Below are 17,225 nucleotides of genomic sequence, written 5' to 3' on the forward strand. Positions count from 1 at the left end.
AATTTCTTCTGTGATTCATTGGCATTTATAATTAGAGGGATTCTCTGGATTAGACTTTTAAATTATTCCTATAATCTACTTATTGAAAAATTTCTCAGTACATCTACTAGTAGTTGCCAAAGAATAATAAAATGTTTTTATGGAGCAAATTTTCATATACATGGGGGAAAATCCATAGCTTAAATGTTGATAAATGTTCTTAACTCAACTGATATTCTTGTCATGATTTTGTGATTTTAAAATCAATTTTATTTTATATTCTCTAAAAATTAAAATTCATTTTACCTTGAGTATGTGCAGTTTTTCCTTCCTTATCCCTTTTATCTATTTATCATATACATAACATATATTGTAGAGTGCATACTCTGTGGAGAGTAACTAATAAATATTAATTAATAATACTTATTCTCCTTTCTATGGAGGACCTGACCCATCCTGAATACATTAAATAATACTGGTTATTATAGCAAAAAGAGACATATCATTTCTTTGCATTTACATATATGAAGAAAGGAAAGAAATAAATATTAAAATGTCTGCTATGTGTTAAGTATTTTATAAATATTATCTCATTCAGTCCTCAAAATAACTGTGAGAAAAGTGCTATTATTATTCCCATTTTATAGTTGAGGAAACATATAGCAGTAAAATGACTTGTCTAGAGTCACTTAAATGGACAATTAAATGTGTAAATATGTGAGACTGAATTTGATCTCAAATTTTCCTTATTCCAGGTCCAAGGCTCTAGCCAATACACTATACCTGCTAGTGCCTTCCTTGCTTTAAACACCTAAAGGGGCTTATAGTTTGTGTGGTAAAGAGAGTACATTATTTCTGGAGTATCAGTTCATGAATGTGAATGCATCCAAAATGGGTACTTTTGCAAGCTCTCAACTGATCACAGTAGCTTACAAGAGTAAGGAAACAGCTGCAGTAAATGTCATCATACTATTCTTAATGAAGGTATCATGTATCCATTACAAAAGATAGTACCAGAAACCCTTACAAATATAAACCATTTATGGGTTCATGTATTTTATACAAATATTCACAAGTCATACCAATAAAAACATCTATAATCACTTAAAAGAAAATAATATTAGCTAAAGAGCAGCTAGGATATGACAGAAAGTCCCAAGAGCATAAAGAGCTACTTATTATTGATTCATTAATTATTGAACAAATTACCCAAAAGCCGCATAAGACTTATACTGTCTTTGTTGATTATTGCAAAGGCATTGATTCAGATCTGTACTCAGGGTTTATTGATGTCTTACAAATATGCAAAATCTATCCAGTGACAATACTGTTTGATGTGTTAGACATATCAATATTTTATGACCAACTGAAAAAATTATCTCCACCAATGCAATAATGTAAAGAATAAGTAGAATATTTCTGCATATTACCAACAAAGCCAAGCAGGAAGAGATTAAAAAACATTCCATTTAAAATAAAACAGTATATAAAATACTTGGGAGCATACTTATCAAGACACATACAATAACTATATTAATATAGATATAAAACATTTTATGAAAATGCAGACCTAAATAATTGGAGAAATATTCATTGCTCTCAAGTAGGCTGAGCCAGTATAATATAAATGACAATGGTTCCTCTATTTATTTATTTGATGCCATATGATTAAAGTGACCAAAGTTTTTCTTTAAAAAACTAGGAAAAAATACTAATATTCATCCAGAGAAACAAAAAGTAAAGAATTCCAATGGAAATAATGAAAAAACTGGATAAAGAAAGCATCTCCTGGTACCAGATATCAACCTATGTTACAGAGCAATCAAAACAATTTAGTACTGGTTTAGAAATGAAGAGGTCAATTAATGGAACAGATTAGGCACAAAACATATAGAAGGAAACACAGTAATAACTATAAAGATCCCCTCATAATGAGATAACTGCTAGAAAGCAATCTGGCAGAACCTAGGTAGAGACCAATATCTCATACTGTCTACCAAAATATGCTCCAAATGAATACATGACCCAGATATAAAGGGTGATGTAAACAAATTAGAGGAGCAAAGAAGAAGTTACCTTCCATATCTATAAATAGGGCAAGGATTTATTATCAAAGAAAGAACAGTCTCACAAGACACAAAAGGAACAATTTTGATTACATAAATTAAAACAAATTTGATTACATAAAAAAAAATTTTCAATTTGTTTGAAAAAAACAAAACCCTCCTCCTCTAAAATTAGAATAGAAGATGACAACTGGAAAAAAAAAAAAAAAAACTACAGCAAGTTTCTCTGACTGAGGCTTAGCCTAGCAAGATCAGTAAACTTTTAAGGAGATAAAGCGTTCAAGAGACAAGAACAATACAGAACTGAACTGGTTTATCAAGATGGAGAAAGAAAGAAAAAAGCATGCCTAATGCAGGTGTGATGGCCTGGGAATGAAATAAATGGTTGAAAAATTGGAGACCATCATGTGGATGGTAAGTGTGGTTTGGTATTAGAAGGCAGAAGACAATTTCGAAATAGTGATAAAATAAGTGAATTTCAGAATTCATGAACGTGGAAGTGATAAAATAAAAGTTATAACTATCTTTTATGTGATTGAGTGATTATGAAGAATAAATTATATGAAATGAGAAAGTGAATTTTGGGTGCTTGAGGTGATATCACTAAGTATGTTGAAATCTTTTAGTATGAGATCAGGAATTGGGGAAGATAGAAAGATTGTGAATACATTGAATAAAGAAAAGATGTGACCTGGAGATTAGATAGATAACAGTACCAGAATTTTGAAAAGTGTGGTAAATATGGATTGAATGAACCTGAGTGGCCGAGAGGTTACCAAGTGATTGTAGGAGCAGGAGAACCTGGAGATGACAATTGCTTACAAAGAGTATTCCAATTCCCCTTCCCTCAACCATCAAGGCAGGGGGAATGAATCAGAATGCAATTATTTCTGGGATGGGAGGTGAGGAAGACTGTGTTATCAGCAAAGAATAAGGTTTCAGAGAACCAGAAGATGGAAATAATAGAAAAGGAATGGACTTAAGATGAAGACAGGTTTGTTGCCTATGGAATAAACATTTCAGAGAGCACAATAGAAGAAGTAGATAGTTTTAGGTTAGGATTTTGAGGAGGGGGGGTTTTAAGGGGAATGGAATAAGGGTTCAGGTAGAAAAGGATGGAGAATGGGGTTTAAATAATGACTGCTGGTGATTTAAAATCATTGCTGGGAGAAAATCATAGAGGGAAAGTATGGTCTGGGAAGAACTAGTTAATCATTAAAGGAAGAGTTAGATTGATTTTTCAAGCTTATCTCTAAGGATCCCAGTCTTATTGATCATTGCAGATTATGCAGTAAAATGTTAGAATGGTATAACATATCAATGTAGGTTGCAAAATTTTACCATCTGCCATACATACCTAGAAAGCTCCAATTTGAATGATATGCCAGAAGCTTATCCTTTATAAGCTAACAGACCATAAATCCTTGTACTACAGCTAAAAAAAATTCTTGAAAGATCAAGCAAATAATTATAACTAGATAATCATTGGAGACAGAATTGTTGCCCTTTGGTCTTGATACTACAACTACCTGTGTCATAACTCTATCTCTATTTGAGCCTCTTTCAGGAACAATTTAGTATTTTTCAAATAATTTCCCAGAGGTAATGCAGCATATTCTTTTCCTGATAAACTGATGCCAACTCATTGTCCATTTTGAGAATTTGTCTTAAGACACATGTTGATTGTTAAGCCACGGAACAGTGCAAAGCCTGCTGAATTAAATCCATAATTACTCAAAAGACTTTGATCAGCTCTCCATATGGGAAAAAAAAAACAAATTGAATGAACATGCTTGTATCTAGGCTAGAATATACAATTAGATTGATAACTTAGAGAGCACAGCCATTGGTGTATGTGTATGTATGCCCTATTTTGTCGATAAAGCCTGGGACTAAGTACTTGATCTATCTCCATGATGCCAGTGAACATCTCAAACTTTCTTAATCTGCTGCCTTCCCTCTTTTAATTATTTCCTTTTGGATGAAGATTTTTTGTAGATGAAGATCAAGCAAAGAATCCTAGAAAACAATCAGATAGGAACCATGAGAAAGCAATGTCCAAAAAAAACTAGAAAAAAGAGAGTATTATGGACAATGTCAGAAGCTGTAGAGAGGTCAAGAAGGATGAAAGTTAAGAAAAGACTTTTAGATTTGGCAATTGAGAGATCATTGGTAAGTTTGGAGATAGCATTTTTCATTGCATAATAAAGTGTGAAGCCAAAGTGCAAAATGATGAGATGAAAGCTACAGAAAAAGAAATTGTGGCACTGATGTTTGATGGACTTCTCAAAGAGTTTATCCACCAAAGAGAAGATGAAAGAAAACAGTTAATTGTGATGGAAGCATCAAGTGAGGATTCCTCATTAGAATTACAAATCTAACCACTATACCTTTGGGATTTTGAGTCATAGTTGTTTTTTGTTGGTGGTGATTGGTTGTTTTGGGGAGGGCAGTTTTATTTTCCATAGGTAATTTGTGAGTTCTTTCAATTGGTGTTTTGTTTTCTTTGTAAAGGAGTTCCTGAGTTCCTGATAGGTGGGGTTTTTTTTTGTTTTTTTGTTTTTTTGTTTTTTTTTATTTCTTGCATTATGGTATTTAGGTTTTGGGATTTTTTAAATGTTCTTTTGGAAAGTCTATGACCCTTAAACTGTGTTTATATATTTTATCTTCAAGATTTATGTGTTTCCTTTGTGAGATCATGTTTTCTTTTAACAGTATTCCTTGTTCCTTTCCTTCTTCCATGCTTTCTTTCTCTTTTGTTATTCTCTTTCATTTCTTGGGAGAGACTTGGCACTGTTGTTTATATTTACTGATCATGCTCATTATTTATGCCACTACTTCTACCATTTCACTTAAGAGTTTGATTTTTGGAAATTCACAGGATTCTGTGTTTTATCAAATCTGCTGAATTTCCTTTGTCTTAAAATATTTATTTAAATAAGTTTATAATCTCTTAAATTTCTTAGTACTTAACTTGCTTTTTAATTTTGTGTCTTCTGTATTGATTTATCTACTTGTGTAGATTTTTTTCTTCCTCATAAGATTTGTACAAATTGTGAGAAAACTTTATTGCATTGTTTGAATTTAGCCCTGCATGCTGGGGAAACTGGGCCAACTTTATCTTTTGCTTAGAGGTCTTTAGTTATGCTGACCAGAAATTTGATCAAATCTGAAGATGGAGGCAAGGAACTTTTCCCCAAATCTCATGAATTCTATATGTGTTATCTGAAATAGTGGTCAATCAATTATTGTTTCTATGTTCCTTTGATTGGAAAACAGATATTTGGGCAGAATAGAATACTACTTTTTCTGATTTTAGGAACTGCACCTATTCACTCTCCTTCTCCCAACTTGGAAAATTTCTAATCTTTTTTTTCCACTTAGATGTGAGATTACCTAATTTTGCGTCTTGATTCATTGTTTTCTTTTAATTAATTGATCTTATTTGAGTAATTTTTTAAAACATAAAAATCTGTCTCTCCCAGTGAAAAAGCCAAAGAGACTTGGTCCTGATTTGTTGTGTCCTTGGCATGCATTATTTAATAAATCGATAGGATGAGAAGCTTGAACCTTTGTTTCCTCAGTTATTTCAATTTTTATTTGCTACAAGTTCTCTCTCTTAAAGGTGGGATAGCTTTTTTCATCTTTGGTAATTGTCTTGGATCAGTCTTGTTCAGAGTAACTAAGCCTTTCACAGTTCATCACGTTTACAATATTATTGCAAATGTATACAATATTCTCCTAGTTCTGATCACTTCACTTTACATCAGTTCACGTGAGTCTTTCCAGGTTTTTTGAAACCATCCTATTCATCATTTCTTATAGTACAAAAATATTCTATAGAGTTACAGATCACATCTTGTTCAGCCATTCCCCATTTGCTGGGCATCTCATTTATTTCCAATTCTTTGCCACTTCAAAAGAGCTGTTGTAAATATTTTTGTATGAACAGGTCTTTTTCCCTTTTCTTTCTTTTCATTAATCTTTTTGGGATACACATCTAGTACTAGTATTACTGGATCAAAAAGTATCTATATACAGTTTTATAGTTCTTTGAACATGCTTTCACATTGTTCTCCATAATGGTTGGACTAATTCACAGACCAACCAACAGTACATTATAATGTCAAAGACACTCTTTCTGAGCTTCTACGTTGTCTTGTGCTAGAAGAATGTCTTATTCACACCTTTTGGCCTTGCTACTTCAGAATTTGATTGGAGGCATTATTTTAGAATATTTGGAGGGGAATATTGGGAGAGCTCAGCTAAGTGCTTTCACTACCCTGCCATTTTGCCTTCACCCCTGAAAGTGACTCCTTTAGTTCATAGCTTTACCCTCATATTCTAAATACTAGACCTAAAATTGTCTCATCTTCCCATGTTAAAACACATCCTTTTCTCTTGTCTTGGTTCCACTAGATTCTGTGAGGAAATTACTGGCCCCAGCAGGTTTCCAGACCCCTTCCCTTCAGACCCACCTGCTTGTTCCCTTTCTTAGTTCCTTCAATTCTTCAATGACTGCCCCTTTTTTACAAGGTTAGGGAAGGGTAAAGTGTATATTCAAGGCACAGTTTCTACTGCATTGGTGTCTCCTAACCTACAGATAATCCAGGCAGAAGGGAAGCTGTGCCTCCCTTTATCAGATTCCCCTTTCTCTGTATATGGCTGAGCAAAGTTCAGATCCACAGATTGTAACAGTAGTTTTTGGAGGAAAGGGGCAGAGGTCAGGGAGCATAGGCCAAGGCTGATTTAAGAAGTGAATCGCTGAGTTGGGTCCCTTAGCATGAGCTAGTCGGTTTGTTATGCATGATGCTGGAATATGGAGATTAGTTGGGGAGGGGTACTGTGGTCACTTGTTCTTCATTTTCAGAGATGATGAATAACATAATAGGGTCATGTTTTGACTTGTGTGTGAGTTAGATTTAAGGGAATCAGAGCTGTGCAAAGTTGTCAGTCTCATTCTCTCATCTTGAGTCATCAGAGACAAAAGTTAGGGCAACTGGCCGTGGCCTGGGATACAGTGGATGACTGTGGTGTATTTGATGTCTAACCACGCTCTAAGCACTCCACAGTGTCTGCTTCCACTGCCTTCACGGTTGATGGAACAAATTGTTCTCATCTGCGTATTACACTGAAAGAAGTCGTCATATGCTTGGGGTGGACATCCCCAAACTCATTAATCAGTTTGAAATTCATTGGTTACCCTCAACTTGTCTTAGCCCATCAGCCAAGATAGTTTACCAATATGAGAGCTTCTTAGAGCTAAAGGTAAGATTTAAGTGCCAGGTAGATGTCACATGCAGAGCCAGAGCCCTTGCTCCTTATTCTCTTGACTTTTTTAAATGTAGGTTTCCCATACTTACCACATCAGGATATGATGCCACAGGTGCTATGTACATGTGCTATGTACATGTAATTTCTCTATTATATTCACAAAAACATGCTTGTATAGTTTCTTTTTTCCATTTATTTTTCATGATAGATAATTTGTATGTGTGTAGTTGGTTCTTTATATGCAAAACTACACATTTTTAGACAATTTTGTCAAATTCATTTGAAATGTGAGTTTTTTCTTTGTTTAGCAAATCATAAAATTTTGGAATAATTAAAGGAGTGCCCCAAAACACAAAAATTTTGACCTTTAAGTGCCTTTGATACCAGTGTTCACTATTTTGATAACATTCAGGAAATAAAGTATTTTGATTTATATTTTTGAAAGAATACTGGATCTGACAATTATAGATTTCCTAAGCCAACTATTCTAATTTCATGGGTTAATGATTATCACTTTGAACAATTAGCAAAGGTCACATGTACATTGCCCTTCACCAGAAGGTTTTGGTTACTTGGCAAGAGTAAGTGGTGTCACATTAAAGTGGCTCCATTTGTTCTTTTTAAGAGATGTGCCGCAGTATTATAAAGGGAAATTTCAGAATACCCTTTGAGCCCCAAGTTTTGTCATCTGTCATTGCCCTCACTATTTGTCCTGTTTTTAGGCTGCCAGGGGTAATTGTGTAGGAATTGGACTTCAATGTCATCTCTTTTCTGCAAAAGCTTCCTTTGTATTCACAAAATCTGGTGAAGAAAGGGGACTGAATGTAAAACTGTTCTTGCCTGGGCCCAATTCTGATGAAAGAAAAATGAAGATGGATTTGCTTTTTAAAACTGACATGGAGAAATTTATCCCCAACACTATTTATGTTACTTATACTGATTATAGAAATAGCAAGTTAATATTGGTGTCGCCCATTTCTAGTACCTAGTCTAGAAACCTAGAACAAACTTCTCTAATGGTGTTCTGCCTAACTTATTTTCAAGACATGCTAAAGAGACATCTCAGTTATTTTTTTGCACATGATATTTAATCATTTTAAATTTTTTTAATTTAATAATTAGATTATGGATAATTTTGATCAAGGGTCTAGAATAAGATTTTTTTTTTTTTGATGGATAGTCATAGTAAAAAGAGGTGTTGATTTAGTTCATTTTCAGTTGACATTAACTTAACAGTATCTAATAAGAATTGAAATTGGCATATCAGGATTAGGGTCCAGTCATTTAGGAAGGTCTGTTTTACTTTAATTAACTAATTCATTTTAATTAATTAATTATTTTAATGATTTACAAAATAAATTCATATTTTTATTCTCTATGAAATCAAACTATGGATAGCTTTACTTAGTTGAGATTTTAAGAAAGAAGTAGTTCTTGATTTTATCTGTACCACCATGACGTCTGTAGAGATAGATATTTCCATCCATAAGAGAATTAATTGTTTGATGCAAGTTAATTTGGGTATATTCTTATATGGAACAGGTGGTTATTCACACAGACTACTTAACTATTTTTAGATATTATTAGCAACTTCACTCAAGACTCCAGCAGGCTTGTTTAGATTTTGTAATGAAATGATTGAAATCATGTACAATTTATAATAAAGTTAGTATGGCTCCTCTAATGATATATATAATCTTTATTTACTTCCTGCTAATTATATGTAAATGGTCAGCCATTAACATAAAACTACAGTAATTGGTTTTACTTTTCACATAATCAGATCTATAGTTTTTTTTTTCACATTGTTAGTTTTCAGATATCAGTAATTGTGTAATTGTTGACAAGTTTCCATTGTGTCATGAACCATTTAAATAGTCTCTGAATGATAATGCCAAAGCCTTACCTGGATAAGAGCTGACTGTGACTGCCCAGGGGGTCAACAGTGTACTTAGTATGTTGTAAAGAGAAAGGATGAGGAAGCGAGGTCTGCTACTCCCCATCTACCTATGTAGCACTAAGAAGGGTCAATACAAGAGAAAGAATACATTAATTAATCTGTTTTTTAATTAAGTGCCTACTGTGTCTAAACCTCATAAAATACAAAATCTTACAACAGAATCCTAGCCTTCAAGGGAATTTATAATATGGTTTATGATATAGTATATATTTATATTTGTAGTAATATAAAGCATTAAATGCTAAGATATGTGCCATTAAAGTACAGAAGATGTGGGGGAAAACATTTCTGAATGGAGTTGTCAGGGTCATCTTTATAGACCAGGTGAGAAATGGGACCTGAACCTTGAAAAATGTATAAAATTGAGTATCAAAGTAGCAGTAAATTAATTTCAGAGTAAAAAGAAGCTTTTTAGGATTATGGAATTGACAACACGTTTTGTAAGGCATAGGAAGCTGTTGTGTGGTAGGTGGGGTTAAAGAAGGTTACATGATCAAAGCAATATTTTACACATAAAGGCTTATAAGTTGTGAGCAGAAGACATTTGAATGAGAGAAGGTAGAGTCAGGGAAACCCCTTAGGAAGCATGATGATCTGATGAAGGCCTGAGCTCCAGTGATGTCAATGAGATGGATGCAAAAGACTGTGAAAAAAGAATAAATTTTACAATTTGAATGATTGAATATAGGAGATAATAGAGAAAGGGAAGAACTAAAAATGATTTTGAGGCTTAGAACTTAGATTACCAAGCATAAAAATAAATCTAGGGAAAAAAGAACAGAAGCCAATGGATTGAGAAAACGTCTTCCCTTTCCTCTTTAGGAAGTAGAATGAGGAAGAAGGCATGGAAGGAGTAATCGGAGATACTGAAGGAAAGCATGTATCTAAAGCATGTAGAAAAAAAGAAGGAAAGAGAATAAGCATGTATATAGTGCCTACTATGTGTCAGGACTGAGCTAAGTGCTTTACAGATGTTATCTCTTGAAAACAAGGGGGAAAAGAATTCTAAGAAGAAACAGGTGGGAGGATGTATCAGCTTTAGTTGAAAAGTAGTAGAAAATAGGAACTAGCTATAACATAATTAGATTTGATGATTTGGTGGTCACTGGTTTTCTCTTGAGATTTTGGCGTATTAATACAATCCTATGGCAAAAAAATAATGCAGATTTTAAAACTTCTGGAAAAAAAGGCAAAACTTATCAGATAAATGTTCACTCAAATATGTGTCTCTTGTTCTTGTTGTATAATAATATATGCATTTAGAATACTAGCTAGTAAATTAGTAAATTTATAAATAGCAATGTTCAAAATAATTAGCAATTTATTAATTTTGTGGTAAAACATCTTTACTGAGATTCAGAAGTAGATAATGGTGAAGAACTATCCCATTTTGATTCAGAAGAAAACTATGTCATGTTACATTCAAAATAAAATCTATAGACATGAATATGTAGTCATTATATTGCTTACTTCATGCTAGTTAATCATATTTTTTCCTAGGGTTCATTGATAATGTTTTTTTCATAACTAAATGGCCTCTCTTGTCTTGTACAGATTCCATTTTTTGGACCTTTGTTTGATGGAGCGATAGTGACTGCAAAATTGCTGCCAAGTCTTATATGTGCTACATGCATCAATGCTAGCAGGGCCGTGAAATCTCTTATACCCCTCTACCAGAATTTGTATCCTTTGACTTTGTAGCTGTGATTTCATTGCATTGAAGAATTCAGTATAACAAAAACTCTGGTTTTAAGAGGTAAGTGATGAAAGCATGAAAGGAGAGAAACTTTTACTGTCAATTATACGGAATATTTTTTCAGAGACATTTTACATGAACTTCAAACTAATACTTTGGATTTAAAACAAAAATACCAAGTCACAACCTCATCACAATTTTTGATAATGGCTTATATATAAATATATAAGGATTTCATTCTACTTTAAATTTGAAATTATCTTCATAATAACTTATTTTTAGCCTTTTACCTCTTAGTCTTTTGATTAACTTCAAGACTCAGCTCAAATCATACTTCTGAAGCTTTTCCCAGTCCACACTTCCCTGTCCTCCCAACTGCTCAGTCTTCCCCTCTGAAATTTCCTTCCAAATAATCTCTGTTATTTATATATTGTTGCCCCATTAGAATCCTAGCTCCTTGAGGGCAGAAACTTTTTTTTAACCTTTTTTTGTATGTCCAGTGGTTAACTTGATGTCTGATACATAGTAAGCACTTAATAAATGCTTGTTGACTTACTGAAATGCAAGTATTTAAATATCTGTGACTTGCACACAAGAAATACCAATTTTTCTTATGGTTTTCTTCCATCCATAAATTACTTCAACAAATATTTATTTATAATTTTTTTAATTTGGAATACACTGTTAAGCACTGATATACTTGCCTAACTATGAGAGATAGTTGCTACCAGTTATTGATGGATTTGTCTCTTTTCAATAATAAGGTGATATAAGGCAGTTCTAATACACTTGTGATGGAAAGTGGTATCCGCATCCAGAGAGAGAGAGAACAGAGATTAAATGTGGAACAAAGCACAATATTTCCACCTTTTGTTGTTATTTGCTTGGGTTTTTCCCTTCTTTGATCATATTTTTCTTGAGCAACATGACTAAGAAGGAAATATGTTTAAAAAAATGCACAAATTTAACCTTTATTGGATTGCCTGTTGTCTTGGGGAGAGGGGTGGGGTATGAGAGAGAGAAAAATTCAGAACACAAGGTTTTCAGAGGTCAATTTGAAAGCAATCTTTGCATTTATTTGGAAAAATAAAATACTATTTTTAAAAGAGTTTACAGTTTAGTAGAGAAGATAGAAGAATACAACAGTTAAAATATGAGTTAGACTCTAATAAATATTTTGAGCTTTAAGTAAAATGCTTTGAGGATTCATAAGGAAAAATGAAATTACATCCATGGGGAATCAAGGAAGTCTTTTTAAAGGAAAGTTCATTGGAGTTGAATTACAAAGGTAATATTTAAATTATAATTCCTTCTTTACTATAATTTTTTTCTCTACTTTTTGATCTTGTTCCAGAACAGCAATTAACATTTTTCACTTTTTCTCAAAGATTAAATTAACAGTATCATAATTCTTAAATAGCTCTTGAATTGTTTCAGGTTAAAGAAATATTCAGTGAACTGAACAAAGTTCTTACAAAAGTTCTCAGATCACTTAATAGAATTTAACATGTCCTGGTTTCTAGTTAATGTTTATACTAAATGATAGCTACATATTGATTTATAAATATATCACCTTCAAAAATGTATGTTCATGATAACATTTAAGCAAAAGTAGTAATTATTACCTGTGGTGTTTTTTTATCAATTCAATTTTGAATAAAAGAGATTCCATAAATAGATATGTTCAAAGACTGAAATTTTTCAGTCTTTAAATTTTACTAAACTGACTAAAATTTTAAATTGACTAAAAGATTTAAATTTGACTAAATTTAAATTGACTAAAAGATAATTTGCCTTAAAAAGAAAATGTGCCACGTGGCAACTTGCAATTATCATAGAAATTAGAAGTAGAAAAGAACTATTAAATCCCATCTGGTCCATCCCCTGGAGGCTAGTGTCCTATTCCCTATAGGATACCTTCTTGTTCTTCATCCTGGCAGTGAATGTCTCAATAGATCTCCAGCCCTTTCTGAAGGACCATGAATTTAATCTTTTGGCCTCAGTAAATTCTGCCTTCAGAATAAAGTATTCTTTCCACTGCACCAAAGTGCATCTTGGCAGAAAAGGAAAAAAAAATTCTGTTGATTAGATTGCTTGTCAAGTAGAAAGAACTAGAAGCTCATCAGTACGGTCTGCTGGACTGTTCAACAGCAACAAAAATTATGTAAGGAAATTTTTCTTTAGATGCGTTATTTTTTTCTCTTAGGGATCTCCTCCAAATAAATCTGTCATCAATAAAAAATACTGTCATTTCTTTGATAGAGAATCTAACATCTGCATAATTAAAATTTAAGTGGTATTTAGCTAAGGTCATGTATATTTAAATTTTACTTTAAAAAAATACTAATTCTAGAGTCAGACGTTCTGTGTTCAAATCCTTCCACTGAAGGTTACCATCTTTGTGTCTTGGGTGGTCCTTTAATCTCCCTTATTCTCAATTTTTTCATTTGTCAAATGTGGATAATTACCCTTTTTTGGGTGGCAGTTGAGATTTTGTTGTTTTTATAATGTTATAGAAGTGGGAAAAGTGGATGGATGTGGTATAAGTTGAAAAAAGCAGATGTGAATGCTTTTGTTCTTCAGAAAAGATAAGTTTCAAGTCATTCTTTTTTTTTCCCCCTAAGTTTTTTTTTAATTTTTTAAATTATATCTTTTTATTTACAAGTTAAATGAATGGGTAATTTTACAGCATTGACAATTGCCAAACCTTTTGTTCCAGTTTTTCCCCTCCTTCCCCCCACCTCCTTCCCCAGGTGGCAGGTTGACCAATACATGTTAAACATGTTAAAGTGTAAGTTAAATACAATGTAAGTATACATGTCCAAACAGTTATTTTGTTGTACAAAAAGAATTGGACTTTGAAATAGTAGCCTGGGAAGGAAATCAAAAATGCAGGCGGACAAAAATATAGGGATTGGGAATTCTATGTAATGGTTCAGTCATCTCTGAAAGTTTTTTCGCTGGGTGTAGCTGGTTCAATTCATTACTGCCCAAGCCATTCTTTAATGGCCTTTGAATAAATTGTACAAGCTTGCACATAATTGGTTTCCTCTTAAAAATTTCACTGTATTAGATCATGTTAACCCAGAAGACATATAGGCAAAAGCCTGACCTGGGTTTATTTGTTTTATTTTAGTTTTTCTCCCTTTATGTCTGGAATGCACTTCTTCCATGAGATAACTATCAGAGCTGAATTTTAGAAATAACTAAATAAATCCAAAAATTCAAATAATGACTCTATCATCTTGCAATAAGTAATCTCAGAGGAAACTTTTGTAAAGGTGAAATATCACTTTCAAGTTTGTCAGAAAATTATTTAGAACAATAACAGCTGATTTACAATAGGGCACATGTATTTCAGGGGTCCTCAAACTACATTGTGGGCCAGATGCAGCAGCTGAGGACGTTTATCCCCCTCACCCAGGGCTGTGAATTTTCTTTATTTAAAGACCCACAAAACAAAGTTTTTGTTTTTACTATAGTCCAGCCCTCCAACAGTCTGAGGGACAGTGAACTGTCCCCCTATTTAAAAAGTTTGAGGACCCCTGTATTAGATGATATCCTAGTGTATTGTAATTAATTCTCCACCCAAAAGTAAAGAAATTATTCCTACATAGAACTATATTCTCCACAGTATCCTAAGTGTAATACAGAAAAGCCACAAAATGTATAAGCCCATCTGAGTTTAGTGAATTTGTTTTAAAAGGCAAAAGTCAAGTAAAGAATTACCTTTCCTTGATACTAGGTACTAAGTGAAGACAAAAGAACAGAAACTTAAGTATGAATAGCTAAGTTCTGATTTTATGTGGCCCATTTTATTTTCAGTTTGTTTTTCTAAATTACATTTTATTGAGTAGAACTATTGCCAGGACAAAACTGACTCATTCAACTAAAATGTCATATGAACAAGGACTAGTATTTACAAAGTGTGATTTCCATTTTGGACTTTATACAAATTATAGCAGGAGACACATTTTTCCCTAAACTCTTAACTACATATAATTTATATTGTTCTGTAATGGTAAGTAGAATAGCTATGTTGCCTCATCTTCTGATTATTACTTGAAGATTGGTTCCTAAACATACTAACTTAGCCTCAAATCAGTTGTCATTGAGGTTCAATTTTAGATGCTATTACATATATGTCTGCTAGGATAATCTTGTATCAGTTATTATTAAACTTTAAATCTTTCAGTTTCCATGAACACTGAACATTAGTTAAAAGATTTTGTAATTTGGGCAGGATTCTATTCAAAACCCAATTATCTTTCCTATTTCTCTTTGAGTGGGAAAATGTTGTTTGTGAGCAGTATGCACCAATGAAGCAATTAGTGCCTTATGTATAATTGCTGACCTGAACATAGCAATAACAGCTACCAACCTATAAAGTCATACTGCCTGTCAGGTTTAAGTAAAGAAAGGGAAATACACTGGGAATATGCTAGATAAGAGTAATGTTAGTAATGTTTTCAGCCTGCTCTTTTTATCCTTAGAAGATATTTCTATAGCTTCCTCATCTGGCTGAATGGATCCATCAGGTTTAGCCTTCATCCTATAGCCAATGCCTGCTCTGAGTGATGAGGACCAGCTCCTACCATCTGCTCTTCCTTTCCCTTGTGGGCAATCAGGGGGCTTCTTTCAGTGTCTAGTGTGTGGTAAATAGGAAACTTGCCACATGCTATTTGTTCAGTTCGCAAGTCAATGAAAGATTTTGAAATTGAACCTTAATCAGGGGATAGGAATTTCCAAACCCACTTATCCAGTGTTTGACAGTTTCATTTAGTTGCTCAATTATTATAACTTTATTCAAAATAAAAAATCATTGCTGGACAATATCTACTATTTCTATGAGGAAAAAATCTAAGTATTATCTTTGAAACAGCCCAGACAATTAATAAATTTGAAAAAGTGAAGTGACATTTCTATGTTAGCAGACCAAGAAACATACTAATGTTTATCATTTATGATATTTGCATTTTAAGCAGTCTAATAGATGCAGTTGTGTGTGTGTAAGCATGTATCAAAGCTCTCTCATTCTTCTTCAAAAGCCTGTTGCCTTTTGAATAAGTCTCAGTGGTAGAAGTTTTTTTTTGTTTGTTTTTTTTAAACAAAGGTATAATTTACCCTTTCTTTCTACCTATACTCTTGAGCTTATGTCCTTCAGAAAACTTGGATTTTTCTTCTCTCTCTTTATGACCTTTTAGAACAAGTAAATCAAATTATTCACTAAACCTCTATGTTTGTGTTTAGAGATATTGACCATAATTAAAGGGAATGTGATTGAGAAACCCTTTCCAAGTGCAATGACACTGTTGTTTTGAATGAATGAATTCTGTTGTGATTCAGAACTAGGAAGGGGATAAGTTGATTGACTGAGGATGCTAAAGCCTTGGCTTGTTTTGGCAGAATACTGAAAATGAAATGAAGTATAACTGGAGCTTGGATCTAGATTTAGTGAATGACTAAGACATTAATCTTCAAGAAGGTAAGAGCACAGGTATAAAAGCCTGAGTCCTTAGGGCTTAGTTCATGGAGCAATGACTTGGTGGCTAAAAGTACAGGGAATGAAGTAAATTGATAATTTTTACATGCCTACTCACATCCCTTTCTCTCTGTTCTCACAACCACTATCTTTATTTAGCTTGTTGTCTCCTGAATCATTGAGGTCTTCCTTTCAACTGTTTTATCTAGATCCAGTCTTTCTTTTTTTTCAATTGATATTTCTTCCTCAAGTTTCAAGGCAACCTTTATTGCCTCTTTAGACAAAACACTTCTCTGTTATTTAAAGCTATTCATAAGTTCTTTCCAACCAATGTTAACATCTTTTTAATTTTAAAAAATGATTTATTCAGAATCATAAAAATTCTTGTAGTTGAATTGTCATAGGCCCCTTTTTCCTGAAAATTTCATTACACAGTTTTATAGGTAGAATAGCTTATTTCACTTCCTCCACATTTCCAACAGCACCTAAACAATAAGAAAGTTTAATATAAAGTTAAGTACAAAATATATATGGTTGAGATATAAGATTTTCTTGTTAACTAGGGTCATTAGTTTCACCAGATAACCAGCACTTCTAATTTGTGTCTTGTAAAGTTGTCTTAAAGAGTGTTTTGAAACTAAACTGACAACTCAAGTAGAAATATATCCAAGTCTTAAAAAACTCTCTCATTTAGGCTCTTAATATCTTTCCTTAAAATTTCTTTTGCTTACATTCAAAAGTCAAATTACTTATAAGGGCTAAGTAGTC

The 17,225-nt window shown here is 32.9% G+C and overlaps 1 protein-coding gene across 4 annotated transcripts in view; it reads left to right on the top strand.

Annotated features, from left to right (window-relative positions):
• Positions 1 to 17,225, top strand: part of RALGAPA2 (Ral GTPase activating protein catalytic subunit alpha 2) — a 409,655-nt gene that overhangs the window by 256,781 nt on the left and 135,649 nt on the right. For 3 of the 4 annotated variants that reach the window (XM_031951045.1, XM_031951043.1, XM_031951042.1), the window contains one exon: positions 10,834 to 10,961. In XM_031951045.1, the coding sequence (XP_031806905.1) occupies positions 10,834 to 10,961 (128 nt within the window). Of the gene's footprint in view, positions 1 to 10,833; positions 11,036 to 17,225 lie in introns of those variants that run through there. The other variant, XM_031951044.1, reaches the window with a different exon arrangement.

This window comes from Sarcophilus harrisii, chromosome 2, assembly GCF_902635505.1.
Source record: "Sarcophilus harrisii chromosome 2, mSarHar1.11, whole genome shotgun sequence".
Classification (NCBI taxonomy): domain Eukaryota; kingdom Metazoa; phylum Chordata; class Mammalia; order Dasyuromorphia; family Dasyuridae; genus Sarcophilus; species Sarcophilus harrisii.